Raw genomic sequence first — 17,860 nt, 5'->3', positions numbered from 1 at the left:
GTGCTGGTAGCATAGGGTGTGAGGAGAGAGTCCACATCGCCAGATAATCCTGCTGTAAGAGTGCCGATGCCTGAGATGATGGGGCGTCCAGGATTTCCAGGTTTATGGATCTTGTGTAGCAGATAGAATACCCCTGGTCGGGGCTCTAGGGGTGTGTCTGTGTAGATTTGTTCCTGTGCTGTAGCAGAGAGTTTCTTGAGCAGTTGGTGTAGTTTCTTTTAATACTCCTTAGTGGGATGGAGGACAGTGGCCTTTAGAATGTGGTAGAATCCTAGAATACGAGGGTTGGAAGGGACCTCAGGAAGTCATCTAGTCCAACCCCCTGCTCAAAGCAGGACCGATCCCCAATTAAATCGTCCCATCCAGGGCTTTCTCAAGCCCACTCCACTGCTTTCCCTTCATCCACAGAACCAGTTATCTCGTCATAGAAGGCAATTAGATTAGTCAGGCATGACTTGCCCTTGGTGAATCCATGCTGACTGTTCCTGATCACTTTGCTCTCCTCTAAGTGCTTCAGAATTGATTCCTTGAGGACCTGCTCCATGATATTCTACACAACTCAGAGATAGATGTAGGTTTCATTTTTAGAAGGTACACACTATACATTTTAAAACAGTGATTTATTTTGAAAACTTTTCAGGTTAGTTTTACAGATATATCAGACAATGAATGATTGTTTGGTTATTTCATTTCATTTATTTGCATTTGGTTATTTCATTGTTTGGTTATTTCATTCATGCCACGCGGTGGAGGAGAACATCACCAGACAGATGTTTAAATTGTTTTATTTCACTAAAACAACTACGTTAAGTATTCTGGATTTTTTTCTTCAACAGCAAAGATATAATATTTTAACAGAAAAGCATATGTCCATCGTTTCTCACATTTATCTGCAGACTTCTTCTCCTTGTCCAGATCTATTCCGCCTCCAACATTCTTCTATTCATTCAACTTTTTGAAACTTTGCACTTTTGGAGAGGGGTAAGGGATTGACTCTGTGTACACAAATTTGCAGGGGGACAATAGAGGTGAGGTCTGTTATTTCTCACCTCTCTATATTAATTGATTTTAAAACATTTTGGCTGTTCACAAGCATGTTACCTCTGGAGACACAAAGCCACAGTTTGAGAACTGGGAAACTAAGCATCTCTGATGGGATCTTCTAGACTGAGCACTGAGTCCCATTGGGTAGATGGAAAGATTAACCTAAATAATCTATACAGAAGCCTGTGGAACCCCATAAAATTGGGTCCCTAATCCATCAACTATTGGAACTCATGTACAAAACTTTTCTTAAACATTCCATGAATATATTGTCTCATACTATAGAATTAGAATTTACAATCCCTATTCCAGGATGAGATATCTTTGAGCTACAATGTATCTTAATTAAACGTATCTTTAGATAAGTTTTTTCCTCAAAAAGGTTTTTCATCAAAAAAAAAATCCAATTTAAATAAAAACACTGATTTTTGTTTAACTCATTGATTTTTATCCAGCCTGGGAAGCAGTGTAAAACATGCCCTGGGATGGAGAATTAAGCAGTTCAACAGTCCAGATTGTACCCTGGGGTACGTCTCACACCCGCTGTCTCCTGGGCCCCAGCATGGCACTGTTGGGCTTTCATCATCCTGGTCTTGAAAGACACGCTCAGCAGGGCAAACCAGAGAAGGGGAGCCAGCGGACATCCTCAACTCCACTGAGTTTGATTTTGGCTAAATCCTGAACTCCCCCTGGTACGTGAGCAGCTGCTGGGAGCTTCGGGCCCTTGAAATCAGGGCAGGAGCAGTAGCTGCAGCGGCAGCCGGGACCCCCGGGGCTCCAGCGGCGATTTAAAGGGCCCAGGGCTCCGCTGTGGTACCGGTGGCCGGAGCCCTTCACATCACCGGCCTGGGGAAGCTGCCCCCTGCCGGTGCAGTCAGCGGTGTCCCGGCTCTTGCCGGGTCCGCCAGACTGGATCAGACCGGCTTACTTTCACCTCTGCCAGTGGTCTAAACAATTATGCCACCCCCACTTCTGCTGTCTCTCCTTTTGCCTTCCCTCGCTCCCCCCTGCAAATCTGGCCCAGTCAGCTCAAACAACCAGAGGTTTTGGGCCAGTAGCCGGTGACCAGAGAGGCGGTGAGAGCAAGGCCTCTGCCAGCCCAATATGGAGAGAAGTTTGCCGCAGACGGGCTGATCAGCCAGCGGCCGGTGCCCGGTCAGTCCTGCAGGGAGGCTGCGAGCGAGACTGAATGCTGACAGGAGAAGTTTGGAGGCGGGATGACCCCTTACTGCTGGGAGAAGCTCCCCGAGCCCAGGGGCGGTTGGGCCCCCAGGGGGCAGGGGCTGGGCAGGGGGCTGGATTACTGTGGGTTGATCGCTAGGACCCAGGAGCGGCTGGGGGGCGGCTCTGGGGGGAGCGATCGCTGGGCTCAGGCCCGGCGCAGGAAGTGACTCGCAGCCGCTGCGGGGACTCTGGCTCCCGGCGAGATCCCCGCGCCCCGGCGGCTGGTGCTGGGAGCCCGGAGCCCGGGCTGCAGCCGCGAGAGGGGAACCTCCAGCCGGGCCCTGCCCGCTGCTCCCCGGGAGCCTCTCCCAGGGCAGAGCCCCCAGCCCGGCCAGGGCCCCTTCCCGGCCCGGCCCCTGCCCCGGGGGGCCCCGCTCGGGGGGAAGGTAAGAGAGACCCTCCCATCCCCCCCTTGCAGCGGCCCCCCCCCGTCACATCTGGGCTGCAGGGGGAGGAGGATAAAGAGGGGCCGGAGGCGGGTGCAGGGGATGCCGGGGGCAGGCTGGGATGGGGGCAGGGGTGCACGGAAGGGAAGATGGGGCAATGGAGGAGCATCGGGGACTGTGGGGCTGAGGGGAGCGAGGTCGGGAATGGGGGAGGATGTGAGTGGGGGGCACAGCGAGGGAAAGGGGGGATGTGGGCAGGCGGGCGGAGAGAAGCTCTTCTCAGCTTTGGGAGCGATCAGGGGACTAACCCCTCAGGGTGCAGAAGCTACACGGAAAAAACCCAGCCCCCGCCCTCCCCCCGCCCCACACACACCCCCACCCGGCTCTGAGTGTGTTATTGACAGACACCCCTGTGGTGGTGGGGTCTGTGTGCCCTTGAGTGTTGGGGGCTGCCCAGGGCCCTGGTCTGATTTCCCTGTAGAGTTTAGATCTCAGCCACACCAGAGTCAGACCGGAGTCACTGCTGGCTCAGGCAGGGGGGGTGTGCGGATGGACCAATGGGATCAGCCTCTTCCTGCCTGTCCCTGGGGGCTGCCAGGGGAGTCCAGGGCAGCTCAATCTTCAGGTGATGCCACCAGAGGGCTCCAGCTATTGGTAAGGGAGAGGGGTTTACACTGCAATGGGGGGAAATCTCCCAAAGTGGCCCTTTTGGTTCTTCCCTTTTTTTAGCATTTGGCTCAGAGATGCTGTTACTGGGAGGGTCTTGTTGCCCGCACCCAGTGCCAGAGGCAAGCAACAGCGTTAGGGGAGGGGTTCGCTACCTGGTGTGCTTCACCCAATAATCACAACGGGGTGGAGAAGCAGAAAAGTTTATTTGAAGCTTTAAAAAGGTCCAGGGAGAATAGAATCTCAAATCCTGTACACAGAGCAGGAAGTTACAGAGGCTTTTATACATCCTTTCTTCAGCATACTTATCCAATAGCAAGCTGCCCTAAGTATCCATTTAGCCAGCCAATCCAGTTCCCAGCTAGTTTCCTTGTTTTTTGTATCATTTGTTAAACTCTACATAAAGCTGCTTTATTCAGCATTGTTCATCCATATCTGCCCTGTTTGGCCTTGTTTAGTGTCAGGCAGTCTGACTCTGCAACATACTGTTGCAGATCCTCAGCATAACTGCTGCGAGTGCCTCCTGGCCGGGGTGGGGGGGCAAGGACACTTGGGCCCTGACACATGAGACTGCACAGCATAAGACTGGTCATACAAGCAATACAGGAAAAAGAAGTTTCAATAACAGGCTAAATAAACCACCCAGCCAAAACGACAAACGCCAGCCTGAAAACAAGGTTTGCAACGAATCGCTCTCTGGGGCAGTATAGGCAACCTATGCTCCAGCTCGGGCATGGGCCTCAGCCTGTACCACCTTTTCATAGATCTCTTAACTGCTATCATTTATATATACACACCATCGGGGCGCGACGAGGGCACAAACCCCTCCTTGGGATGCTAAGAGATAGTCCAAAGCCAGCCTGTTTAGGAGGGAAAACGTCCTGAGCTGCTGTACCTCTTTATTTAATGTTTTTACTGCTGACCCTAAATCACTAACCGAGTCCTTTAACTCTAAGGCAACTTTCTCAAGTACCATTTGCAGCCTTACAGTATAGCGGCCTGTGCATGCCATGGCTGGCCCGGTAAACAGTGGCGCTATTCCCAGTACAGAGCACCCTACGAGCTTCTCGGTTGTGAGGGAATTTTTTTATATTGCCCTCCAATGCCATAGTCAGTCGCCGCAGGGTCTTTTCTCGTGACTCAACAGAGGTGTGTCGGGCATTTCCAATCTTTCCTTTGGGCAGTGTGGCAGTTATGGAAAGATGAGGAACTCCACGAGCTATATAACAGCTACCTGTCCAGTTGGCCAGCAGCACCTTGTAAGCCTTTCGGCCACATACAAAATAGTGACCCTGTAGGGCCCAGTAAGGACTGTTTCTTAAGGGGGTTCCTGGGATATTTAAGGCTGCTTTTGGCTGTTTTTCCAAACAGTTCATATGCCCCTAAGGGGGCATCCCATCCTCCTGATTGGGTACAAGTGGGGGCGTTTCTAATTGTGCCGTTCAAATTACGCTCGCCATAGGGACCACTACAAACCCACCATTGGCTTGCTACATTGGAGATATTAACTGGATGGCAAGTTATATTTTCAAACCCTTTTTTTGTGGTAAGATTATGTGTAAGAGTTTCCCTAAAAGGGGAGGAACCATTATACCCACACTGCTGGCCTCTCCTTTTGGTCTTTATCCAATACCCATCAACCCACTGTGTAACAACACAGGAGCTTTTTCCCACAGGACGCCCATAGTGATCAGATTGGTTTCGGGTAAAACATAACACTCCCTCAGTGAGTACTGCAACTGAATACTCCTGGTCCTGATAGGTGGCTTGCTGTAAAGAGGTCTTATTCCAGAACGGGGAGTCCGTTCTTTCCCGCTCTTTGGTGGCGGCTAATTCTGCTAGGGTCAGGGACAGCATGTCAAGGGGCATTCCCGTTTTGGGGGACAGTGGAGTTGGAGCACATACCCAGCAATGAGTCTGGTTTGTTAAAGTAGCAATATGGCGTGCAAGCAAAACAAAGGAGTTATGCTCCCGATATGCACAGTTTGAAAATACCAGTACAGAGAATAACAATGTTACCCAATTAATTATCACCAGAGTCTTCCCAACCCAGGGTCTTCAGTACCTGGGTGGGCCCATTTTAGCGTTAAGGTGCCCGCTATTTGTGTCTTTTAAACAGTAGCTTTAGCCCAAGATTATTACTAGATGAGGAGTCAGCAGGTTGGACGGTCCACTGTTCTGCTGACGAGGGGGCGGGTACTGCCTTCAGACGAGAGTGATGGCTCCAGTTCTTGTGTCCCTCGATCTTTGCCGCTGTATGGGAGACCAGCAGGCCGGTCCTTTCCACTTTTCGTGGAGAGTCTCGTCTTTCCAGGTACGAACAAGCACGGAGTCACCGGGCTGTAAGGAGTGGACGGGAGAGTCCAAGGGGAGAGGCTGGGAATCCTTGGTATACCTGTGAAGAGACAAGAGAACAGCAGACAGGGAACACATATACTGAGACAAAAAACCATTACCCAACTCCCATTCCCCTGACAGAACCGGGGTGCCATTCATAGGCCATGCCCTTCCAAACATAATTCAAAGGGACTAAGCCCTAATCTACCCTTTGGGAGAACGTGGATACGGAGTGGATGAGGGGCAAAGTATCAGGCCATCGCAGTGAGGCTTCTTGGCACACTTTTGAGAGATGCCGTTTAAGGGTCTGATTGGTACGCTCCACGACCCCACTGGCTTGCGGTCTCCAGGGCGTATGGAGTTTCCAGGGGATCTGTGAGGCATGTGAGATGCTTTGGATGATTTTTGACGCAAAGTGTGTCCAGTGGTCAGATTCCATCCACAGAGGGAGTCCAAAGCGAGGAATGATCCATTAACAAACTTGAGGGCCACTGTTCTGGCAGTGCAATTAAAGCATGGGAAGGCTTCTGGCCATCCGCTGAACCGATCCACTATGACAAGGAGTATTTGAACCCCTGGGGTCCGGGGAAACTCAGTAAAGTCTATTTGCCACACTTGTCCGGGGCCCGGAGTGGGTTCTAGGGCAGCTGGTGGCACAGGATGTCCCGGTCGAGGGTTATTCTTTTGGCAGACTAAGCAGTCCGCTTGTACCTGGGCAGCCAGGGGTCGGAGTCCGGAAGTGATAAAGTATTTTCCCATTAGCTGGATAAGTGTTTCCCTGCCAGCATGAGTGGTTTGATGTAGTTTCTGCAGCACTGGCCGGATCAGGCCCTTTGGTAAGAGGACCTTCCCTTCCGGGGAATGGAGCCATCTCTCCTTTTCCCGGAGACCAAGTTTGTCAGTTAGCTGTCTCTCCTCCCCAGAGTACTGAGGAGTTGGAAGCTCCCCTACTGATGGGATAAGGGCATGCATATGGGCGTTCTCAGCCTGAGGGGATGGCAGGGTGGCAGCATGCTTAGCCTCTCTATCCGCCCGGGCGTTACCTCTGGCCACATCTCGATCTTCCCTTTGATGGGCTTTACAGTGTACCACCGCCACTTCCGAGGGGAGTTGTACGGCTTCTAGGAGCTGGAGGATTTGGGGCCCGTACTTGACTGGGGAGCCTTGGGCTGTCAGCATTCCCCTTTGCTTCCATAGGCCAGCATGAGCGTGCAGCACACCAAAAGCATACTTTGAATCAGTAAAAATGTTGACCCGCTTTCCTTTTGACAGTTCAAGTGCACGGGTCAGGGCTATTAGTTCGACAAGCTGGACAGAGGTCCCAGCAGGCAAACCTTCAGCTTCCACAGTGTCATGGAGGGTCACAACAGCATAACCCGCCCTCCTTTGCCCATCTATTACGGTACTGCTACCATCAGTGTACCACTCATAATCTGCATTTGGGAGGGGTACATCCTTTAAATCCGGACGGCTGGAGTAGTGGGCATCTATGATCTCTAAACAGTCATGTTTCTGTTCCTCTGTTTCTGGCAAGAGGGTGGCTGGGCTAAGGGAGGGGCAAGGCCGTAAGGTGACTTCAGAGTTTTCTAACAACTTAGCCTGATACCGAGCAATCCGAGCCTGGGTGAGCCAAAGCCCTCCCTTTGCATCCAATAAGGCTGGGACCATATGGGCAGTATAGATTTGCATAACCCCTCCCAATGTTAGCGTCTCAGCTTCCTCAAGCACTAGGGCAGTAGCTGCGACCGCCCGGAAACATGCCGGCCAACCCTTTGCAACCTGATCCAGTTGCTTAGAGAAATAAGCCACAGGACGTCTCCGTGCTCCTAACAGCTCTGTGAGCAATTCTAGGGCCACCCCCTTTCGTTTATGTACATACAACTGAAACGGCTTGGAGAGATCCGGCAGGCCCAGAGGCGGGGCTCTTATTAACTTTTTGTTCAGGATTTCAAATGCCCTGTCAGCCTCTGGGGTCCAATAGAAGGGGTCATGATCTGCTCCTTTTACACAGTCGTACAAGGGTTTAGCCCATAGTCCAAAAATCTGGGATCCATATCCTGCAAAAGCCTGCCATACCCAGAAATGCCCTGAGCCGTTTACGAGGGCTTGGGATAGGGACTTGAAAGATAACTTCCTTTCTTTCGCTTGAAAGCTGACACTCCCCTTGCCTTAGATGTAACCAGATCCCTCTCCACCTCAGACAACAGGGTTCTCAGGAGGATATTACAGTTGTCCGAGTCTGGCTTGTGACGACTGAGGCACCTCTCAAAGACTGAAATAAACCGGCTTGGGTTCGTGGAGAATTCCCCAGCCCGTGTTTTAAAAGCTGCTAGGTCTATTGGATTGAATGGCACAAGGGTGTAAACTTGCATGGTGGTAGCCTGACATCCATCTGCCCCTGGACAAGTCACAACAGTCTCAGTAAGCAAAGGATAGAGTCCCACCAAGGGGGCAGTCTCTGTAACCTGAGGCATCCTACCCTTATAAGGTGGGGGTGTGGGGGCCGAAGGGGACACCGGCTCTGCCATTACAGTGGGGGTGGGGGTCTGGGGACTAACATTAGCTACTAACGAACCAGTCGGAGTCAAATTAGAGTGCTGTAAAATATCTGGTCGAGTACATAAAGCCAGAAACAAATGCGCATACATATGTTCATTCCACTTTCTTGTTCTCTGACAGAACAGGAGTAACTGGAGGATCGTGTTGTAATTAATTGACCCTCCTGGTGGCCACCACTCCTGGTCCTCTAGTTGATATTGAAGCCAGCCAACTATACAGAATCGTTTTAATTGGCTCTTAGTCATCGGATCTGCACCAAATACCTTCCAGTTTGCTAGAATGTATTCTAGGGGCGTACACTGTGCCCTAACCCCCGAGCTCTGTCCCTGTCCCATACCTACAGGGTAACTCTGGGCGTCCCCAGGTTCCAACAGAGCATACAATCCGGATTTCAAAGGTTCCTACCTTATCCAAGGGACCGGTTCCTCACTGTCGCCCACAGCTGCTCCTCCCCTATGTCCAACGGACCGGTTCCTCACCGTCGCCCACAGCGGCTTCTCCACTATATGAGTGCGTTGCACCATTGTACACTCCAGGGTCGATCAAATCGCGTCTCCCCCGAGGCCCCCGATAAACTCACCAGTGCACGCTGGGCGTCGGATCTCGCTGCAATCCTCGACCTCCAGGAGGGGTCCGGGCAAGGCTAAATAGCAGCCTCGTCGCCCACCCAGGGACGCCAAAAGCTCTTGCCGGCACCGAGTGCCAGAGGCAAGCAACAGCGGTGGGGGGGTTCGCTCCCCGATGTGCTTCACCCAATAATCACAACGGGGTGGAGAAGCAGAAAAGTTTATTTGAAGCTTCAAAAAGATACAGGGAGATGAGAATCTCAAATCCTGTACACAGAGCAGGAAGTTACAGAGGCTTTTATATATCCTTTCTTCAGCATACTTATCCAATAGCAAGCTGCCCTAAGTATCCATATAACCAGCCAATCCAGTTCCCAGCTAGTTTCCTTGGTTTTGGATCATTTGTTAAACTATACATAAAGCTGCTTTATTCAGCATTGTTCATCCATATCTGCCCTGTTTGGCCTTGTTTAGTGTCAGGCAGTCTGACATGTTATCCTCAGCATAACAGCTGCAAGTGCCTCCTGGTGGGGGGGGCCAAGGACAGTTGGGCCTAGTGTGAGGGCGCTTATCCACACTCATGGTCTTCCATTCCCTTGAGTTACCTAGTGGCCATGCCCCAGTGTCCCCAACAGTCTGAAGAGTCTGGGGGGAATCGGGGTGAGACACGGACAGAACCATCTGTAACCTCCCTCTCGCCCCGACAGGCTGAGGAATCAGGTCCACGTTTCACCAAAGATCGGCCAGTCTTCCAGGGGACAGAGAAGGGAAATGGCTGTGATGGAGCCAGCTCAGGTAGGGGAGTCTCAGGGCGCTGCTGGGTGGGGGAGGGAGGAGTCAGGGTTTGATAAACCTACTGATTTACTTAGTAGGCTCGTTGTGGCAGGGAAAGGGGGAGGGGACATTCCCCCATTTCTCAGGCAGGATATCACCACCTTGGCAGGGCTGGGGACATTTTCAGGCTCCCAGCGCTGGAGCCTGACCTCACTTGCCTGGGGCTGCTGTGAAATACGAAGGGAAGCTGTCGGGATTCCTGTCCCTGTCCCCGGCTCAGAGCTCTGCTTCCTGTCCCAGTCTGTGGCTGGCAGGCATGTGGGAAATGAGAAGATCCTGGCGTGCTCCGTGTGCTGGGGCGGACAGGGAGCTCTCACCTTCTCCGCCCCCTGAAGCCTCCTGGCTGCTCTGAGCAGGGTGGGGGTGGGATTCTGCTACTCTGGCCCTCTCACAGCTTCACGTTTTTTTTTCCTTTCCCATGAGTAGTGGGATTGTGTCTGGGGCAGCAGGTGCTGAGTGGGGGACTCTTGGTGTTTCAGATGCCGGTGACCTTCGAGGAGGTGGCTATTTATTTCACCCAGGGGCAGGGGGCTCTGCTGGACCCCGCTCAGAGAGCCCTCTACAGGGACGTCATGCAGGAGAACTATGAGACGGTGACCTCGCTGAGTAAGAGATTCCCGTCCCCTCAGTTATTAAAAACTGTGGGGTCTGTATGTCTTAATGTGGTCAGGTTCTTCCCTGGTCAGTTGGAGCAGCGGCGAATGGGTTCCATAATGCACAGCTGCCATGTGAGAAATACATGCATTTCGGTGCCTCCTCCACTGGGACACGGGAGTCAAAACCCAATGGACAAGCTAAACCATCCCCACCCCTCCAGCTTTCAAGGGGCATAAATCTGCATTGTCTTGTCTGTCTTGTTTCTTGCCTGCACATAGAATCCCTGTTCATCTCCTGCCTTGGGAATAGCTCCAGCCATGGGGAGAGCTCTGGGCTCTGCAGGTTTAGAAAGAGGCAGGGGCTTAAGTGCAGACCTGTGTTTGAGTCAGCAAGGCCCCCAGAGCGCACAGATCCTGGGAACGCCTAGTGAGGGTGTAGTAATAATTCAACTCACCTCCCCAGACACCGTCCTCTGCGCAAGGGGGCTCAGTGACCCTGTTCCCATCCTCTTGGATTCCACGTTCCTCCAGCAGAGCACAGGGACAGGTTCCACTCACGGAACGTCCTTTGTGACAGATCCTCCACCAATGCTCCATGCACCCTGATCCGGAATCATTTCACCCTCTGCACAGGATTTCCCATTCCCAAACCTGAGCTTATCGCCCGGCTGGAACGAGGGGAAGAGCTGTGGGTGTCCGATCTCCAGGATTTGAAGGACAGAAGGCTTCTGAGGTGCACCAGCACAGGTGAGGCCTGACAGAGAAACGGTCTAGGGAATGAAGGAAAAAGTTGAGAATCCCAAAATACGATGTGAGTAACGCCCTCAGTTCTTCTTCATCTCACCGAGAGCAGGGCTGTGGTCAGCAGATATTGCTCACGCCATTCCACCCTTCCCATCTCTCCTTCCTTGTGAATGTTTGGGTGGGATGTGGAGGCAGAATGCAATTGCTCAGTCTTTGTGTTGGCTTTTCCCTCAGTGCTATTCCTCTTTCTCCCCAGCACAATGACTCCTCCCTGGATTGTGTCTTTCCCAGCAGGTGCTGAGCGAGGGAGTGAGAAGAAGGAGGGGAATCATCATGAGGCAGTTCCTGGGGAAGTGGAACCACAGGGGACCTTTTTGGGAAGAGCTGAAGGGAATTTTTCCCCTTGCTGGAATCAGGGAGAAGCCTGGAGAAATTGGCACAGGTCAGAGAGGCTTCTGATAAACCAACCCAGGAAGAAAGTGGATGAATCTGTGAATGGTGGGGGAGGAGACGAGAATCCCAGAGAGCAGCAGACAAATCCCAAGGAAGAGACACCCTGGCACTGCCTTGAGTGTGGGAAAGGATTCATTGTGAGATCACAACTTGTTACACATCAGACAGTCCATACGGGAGAGAAACCATTTCAATGCTTGGACAGTGGGGAAAGCGTCAATAAGCGCACAGATCTTAATGACCATGGGAGAAGCCACACTGTAGACAAGCCCATTCAATGCGTTGAATGCAGGAAATGTTTCAGTTCAAAGTCAGCACTAAATTCACATGAGAAAAGCCACACAGGAGAAAGACCCCATAAATGTTTAGACTGTGGGAAAATTTTCACATGGAGGTCGGCGCTTGTTAATCATCAGGCAATCCACACAGGAGAGAGACCCCATAAGTGCTTCGACTGTGGGAAAAGTTTCACATGGAGGTCGGTGCTTGTTAATCATCAGGCAATCCACACAGGAGAGAGACCCCATAAGTGCTTCGACTGTGGGAAAAGTTTCGTACGAAGGTCAAACCTTGTTCAACATCAGGCAATCCACACGGGAGAGAGACCCCACAAGTGTTTGCACTGTGGGAAAAATTTCATACAGCGGTCAACCCTTGTTAAACATCAGGCAATCCACACAGGAGAGAGACCCCACAAGTGCTTTGACTGTGGGAAAAGTTTCAAGCAGAAATCAGTCCTTGTTCGTCATCAGGCAATCCACAGAGGAGAGAGACCCCACAAGTGCTTGGACTGTGGGAAAAGTTTCATACGAAGGTCACGCCTTGTTCGTCATCAGGCAGTCCACACAGAAGAGAGACCCCACAAGTGCATTGACTGTGGGAAAAGTTTCAAGCAGAGGTCAGACCTTGTAAAACATTGGGCAGTCCACACAGAAGAGAGACCCCACAAGTGCTTTGACTGTGGGAAAAGTTTCAAGCAGAGGTCATACCTTGTAAAACATTGGGCAGTCCACACAGAAGAGAGACCCCACAAGTGCTTTGACTGTGGGAAAAGTTTCAAGCAGAGTTCACACCTTCTTAAACATCAGGCAACCCACAAACGAGAGAGACCCCACAAGTGTTTGGACTGTGGGAAAAATTTCATACAGCGGTCAACCCTTGTTAAACATCAGGCAATCCACACAGGAGAGAGACCCCACAAGTGCTTTGACTGTGGGAAAAGTTTCAAGCAGAAATCAGTCCTTGTTCGTCATCAGGCAATCCACAGAGGAGAGAGACCCCACAAGTGCTTGGACTGTGGGAAAAGTTTCATACGAAGGTCACGCCTTGTTCGTCATCAGGCAATCCACACAGAAGAGAGACCCCACAAGTGCTTTGACTGTGGGAAAAGTTTCAAGCAGAGGTCATACCTTGTAAAACATTGGGCAGTCCACACAGAAGAGAGACCCCACAAGTGCTTTGACTGTGGGAAAAGTTTCAAGCAGAGTTCACACCTTCTTAAACATCAGGCAACCCACAAACAAGAGAGACCCCACAAGTGTTTGGACTGTGGGAAAAATTTCATACAGCGGTCAACCCTTGTTAAACATCAGGCAATCCACACAGGAGAGAGACCCCACAAGTGCTTTGACTGTGGGAAAAGTTTCAAGCAGAGTGCACACCTTCTTAAACATCAGGCAACCCACAAACGAGAGAGACCCCACAAGTGCTTTGACTGTGGGAAAAGTTTCAAGCAGAAATCAGTCCTTGTTCGTCATCAGGCAATCCACAGAGGAGAGAGACCCCACAAGTGCTTGGACTGTGGGAAAAGTTTCATACGAAGGTCACGCCTTGTTCGTCATCAGGCAGTCCACACAGAAGAGAGACCCCACAAGTGCATTGACTGTGGGAAAAGTTTCAAGCAGAGGTCAGACCTTGTAAAACATTGGGCAGTCCACACAGAAGAGAGACCCCACAAGTGCTTTGACTGTGGGAAAAGTTTCAAGCAGAGGTCATACCTTGTAAAACATTGGGCAGTCCACACAGAAGAGAGACCCCACAAGTGCTTTGACTGTGGGAAAAGTTTCAAGCAGAGTGCACACCTTCTTAAACATCAGGCAACCCACAAACGAGAGAGACCCCACAAGTGCTTTGACTGTGGGAAAAGTTTCATGCAGAGGTCACACCTTGTTGAACATCAGGCATACCACACAGGACAGAGACCCCACAAATGCTTGGATTGTGGGAAAAGTTTCATAATAAAGTCACACCTTGTTCAACATCAGGCAATCCACACAGGAGAGAGACCCCACAAATGCTTGGATTGTGGGAAAAGTTTCATAACAAAGTCACACCTTGTTCGTCATCAGGCAGTCCACACAGAAGAGGGACCCCACAAGTGCTTTGACTGTGGGAAAAGTTTCAAGCAGAGATCAGCGCTGGTTAAACATCAGAGAATCCACACAGGAGCGTGACTGTATAAGTGCTTGGACTGTGGGAAAAGTTTCACATGGAGATCAGATCTTGTTCAACATGGAAGAATCTATTCAAGAGAGAGACCCCCACAAGCGCTTAGACTGTGGGAAAAGTTTCAGACAGAGATCATACCTCATTAAATATGGGAGAATCCACACAGGATGGACGTGGTCCACTCCCAATGACTGATGAGGAGGGGTCAATACCAACGAAGGGAAAATTGCTTTTGTAGTGAGCCAGCCACTCCTAGTCCCTATTCAGGCCCAAATTGATGGTGTTAAGTTTGCAAATGAATTGTCGCTCTGGAGTTTCTCTCTGAAGTCTGTGTTTGAAGTTTTTTGGTTGAAGGATGGCTACTTTTAAATCTGTTATTGAATGTCCAGGGAGAGTGAAATGTTCTGCTACTGGCTTTTGTATGTTACCGTTCCTGATGTCATATTTGTGTCCATTTATTCTTTTACATAGAGACTGTCCGGTTTGGCCAATGTACGTGGCAGAGGGGCATTGCTGGCCCATGATGGCATAGATCACATTGATCGATGTGCAGGTGAATGTGCCCCTGATGACATGGCTGATATGGTTAGGTCCTATGATGGTGTCGCTAGAGTAGATATGGGGACAGATTTGGCAATGGAATTTGTTGCAGGGATTGGTTCCTGGGTTAGTGTTTCTGTGGTGTGGTGCTGGTGAGTATTTGCTTCAGATTGGGAGCTGTCTGTAAGCGAGGACTGGCCTGCCTCCCACAGTCTGTGAGAATGAGGAATCGTTTTCCAGGATAGGTTGTAGATCGTTGATGATGTGCTGGAGAGGTTTTAGTTGGGGGCTGTACATGATGGCCAGTGGTGTTCTGTTATTACCCTTGTTGGGCCAGTCCTGTAGAAGGTGACTTCTGGGTCTCCATCTTGCTTTGTCAGTCTGTTTCCTCACTTCCCCAGGGGAGTATTGTAGTTTTAAGAATGCTTGATAAAGATCTTGTAAGTGTTTGTCTCTGCTTGAGGGATTGGAGCAAATGCGGTTGTATCTTGGGGCATGGCTGTAGACAATGGATCGTGTGATGTATCCTGGATGGAAGCTGGAGGCATGTAGGTAAGTATAGAGGTCAATAGGTTTCCAGTATAGGGTGGTATTTATGTGACCATCACTTATTTGCACTATAGTTTCCAGGATCTCTTGTGTGGACTGGTCCAGGCTGAGGTCGATGCTGGGGTGGAAATTGTTGAAATCCAGGTGGAATTCTTCAAGGGCCTCCTTCCCATGGGTCCATAGGATGAAGATGTCATCAATGTAGCGCAAATAGAGGAGGGGGCGCTAAGGGACGAGAGCTGAGGAAGCATTGTTCTAAGTCAGCCATAAAGATGTTGGCATGCTGTGGGGCCATGCGGGTACTCCTAGCAGTCCCGCTGACTTGAAAGTATAAATTGTCCCCAGATCTGAAATGGTTGAGGGTGAGGACAAAGTCACAAAGCTCAGCCACCAGGTGTGCCGTAGCCTCATCAGGGATAATGTTCCTGACAGCTTGTAGACCATCCTCATGTGGAACATTGGTGTAAAGAGCTTCTACATCCATGGTGGCCAGGATGGTGTTTTCAGGAAGATCACCAATACGTTGTAGTTTCCTCAGGAAGTTGGTGGTGTCTCGAAGATAGCTGGGAGTGCTGGTAGCATAGGGTGTGAGGAGAGAGTCCACATCGCCAGATAATCCTGCTGTAAGAGTGCCGATGCCTGAGATGATGGGGCGTCCAGGATTTCCAGGTTTATGGATCTTGTGTAGCAGATAGAATACCCCTGGTCGGGGCTCTAGGGGTGTGTCTGTGTAGATTTGTTCCTGTGCTGTAGCAGAGAGTTTCTTGAGCAGTTGGTGTAGTTTCTTTTAATACTCCTTAGTGGGATGGAGGACAGTGGCCTTTAGAATGTGGTAGAATCCTAGAATACGAGGGTTGGAAGGGACCTCAGGAAGTCATCTAGTCCAACCCCCTGCTCAAAGCAGGACCGATCCCCAATTAAATCGTCCCATCCAGGGCTTTCTCAAGCCCACTCCACTGCTTTCCCTTCATCCACAGAACCAGTTATCTCGTCATAGAAGGCAATTAGATTAGTCAGGCATGACTTGCCCTTGGTGAATCCATGCTGACTGTTCCTGATCACTTTGCTCTCCTCTAAGTGCTTCAGAATTGATTCCTTGAGGACCTGCTCCATGATATTCTACACAACTCAGAGATAGATGTAGGTTTCATTTTTAGAAGGTACACACTATACATTTTAAAACAGTGATTTATTTTGAAAACTTTTCAGGTTAGTTTTACAGCTATATCAGACAATGAATGATTGTTTGGTTATTTCATTTCATTTATTTGCATTTGGTTATTTCATTGTTTGGTTATTTCATTCATGCCACGCGGTGGAGGAGAACATCACCAGACAGATGTTTAAATTGTTTTATTTCACTAAAACAACTACGTTAAGTATTCTGGATTTTTTTCTTCAACAGCAAAGATATAATATTTTAACAGAAAAGCATATGTCCATCGTTTCTCACATTTATCTGCAGACTTCTTCTCCTTGTCCAGATCTATTCCGCCTCCAACATTCTTCTATTCATTCAACTTTTTGAAACTTTGCACTTTTGGAGAGGGGTAAGGGATTGACTCTGTGTACACAAATTTGCAGGGGGACAATAGAGGTGAGGTCTGTTATTTCTCACCTCTCTATATTAATTGATTTTAAAACATTTTGGCTGTTCACAAACATGTTACCTCTGGAGACACAAAGCCACAGTTTGAGAACTGGGAAACTAAGCATCTCTGATGGGATCTTCTAGACTGAGCACTGAGTCCCACTGGGTAGATGGAAAGATTAACCTAAATAATCTATACAGAAGCCTGTGGAACCCCATAAAATTGGGTCCCTAATCCATCAACTATTGGAACTCATGTACAAAACTTTTCTTAAACATTCCATGAATATATTGTCTCATACTATAGAATTAGAATTTACAATCCCTATTCCAGGATGAGATATCTTTGAGCTGTAATGTATCTTAATTAAACGTATCTTTAGATAAGTTTTTTCCTCAAAAAGCATTTTATCAAAAAAAAATCCAATTTAAATAAAAACACTGATTTTTGTTTAACTCATTGATTTTTATCCAGCCTGGGAAGCAGTGTAAAACGTGCCCTGGGATGGAGAATTAAGCAGTTCAACAGTCCAGATTGTACCCTGGGCTATGTCTCACACCCGCTGTCTCCTGGGCCCCAGCATGGCACTGTTGGGCTTTCATCATCCTGGTCTTGAAAGACACGCTCAGCAGGGCAAACCAGAGAAGGGGAGCCAGCGGACATCCTCAACTCCACTGAGTTTGATTTTGGCTAAATCCTGAACTCCCCCTGGTACGTGAGCAGCTGCTGGGAGCTTCGGGCCCTTGAAATCAGGGCAGGAGCAGTAGCTGCAGCGGCAGCCGGGACCCCCGGGGCTCCAGCGGCGATTTAAAGGGCCCAGGGCTCCGCTGTGGCACCGGTGGCCGGAGCCCTTCACATCACCGGCCTGGGGAAGCTGCCCCCTGCCGGTGCAGTCAGCGGTGTCCCGGCTCTTGCCGGGTCCGCCAGACTGGATCAGACCGGCTTACTTTCACCTCTGCCAGTGGTCTAAACAATTATGCCACCCCCACTTCTGCTCTCTCTCCTTTTGCCTTCCCTCGCTCCCCTCTGCAAATCTGGCCCAGTCAGCTCAAACAACCAGAGGTTTTGGGCCAGTAGCCGGTGACCAGAGAGGCGGTGAGAGCAAGGCCTCTGCCAGCCCAATATGGAAAGAAGTTTTCCGCAGACGGGCTGATCAGCCAGCGGCCCGTGCCCGGTCAGTCGTGCAGGGAGGCTGCGAGCGAGACTTTGGAGGGTGAGAAAATCTGGATTTGTGCTGGAAATGGCCCAACTTGATGATTACTTTAGATAAGCTATTACCAGCAGGACAGTAGGGTGGGAGGAGGTATTGTTTTATGATCTCT

General features: G+C 50.1%; 1 protein-coding gene across 1 annotated transcript; it reads left to right on the top strand.

Annotated features, from left to right (window-relative positions):
- The first annotated feature begins 10,188 nt into the window (after positions 1-10,188).
- LOC140897514 (uncharacterized) lies at positions 10,189-13,964 on the top strand. Its single transcript, XM_073310233.1, has 3 exons — positions 10,189-10,222; positions 10,744-10,959; positions 11,251-13,964. Exons 1-3 carry the CDS (start codon positions 10,189-10,191, stop codon positions 13,860-13,862), a joined length of 2,862 nt encoding a protein of 953 aa, XP_073166334.1. The 3' UTR covers positions 13,863-13,964.
- The last annotated feature ends 3,896 nt before the right edge of the window (positions 13,965-17,860 follow it).

The sequence above is a fragment of the Lepidochelys kempii genome, chromosome 14 (genome assembly GCF_965140265.1).
Source record: "Lepidochelys kempii isolate rLepKem1 chromosome 14, rLepKem1.hap2, whole genome shotgun sequence".
NCBI lineage: Eukaryota > Metazoa > Chordata > Testudines > Cheloniidae > Lepidochelys > Lepidochelys kempii.
The sequence above is the reverse complement of the archived record's forward strand: the minus strand, read 5'-3'. Positions and strand labels throughout refer to the sequence as shown.

Coding starts and splice junctions, on each gene's coding strand:
- LOC140897514 (XM_073310233.1), top strand. CDS start 10,189: ATGCAGGAGAACTATGAGACGGTGACCTCGCTGA. Junction 10,223..10,743: donor TGAGACGGTGACCTCGCTGA/GTAAGAGATTCC, acceptor ACGTTCCTCCAG/CAGAGCACAGGGACAGGTTC. Junction 10,960..11,250: donor TCTGAGGTGCACCAGCACAG/GTGAGGCCTGAC, acceptor CTTTCCCAGCAG/GTGCTGAGCGAGGGAGTGAG.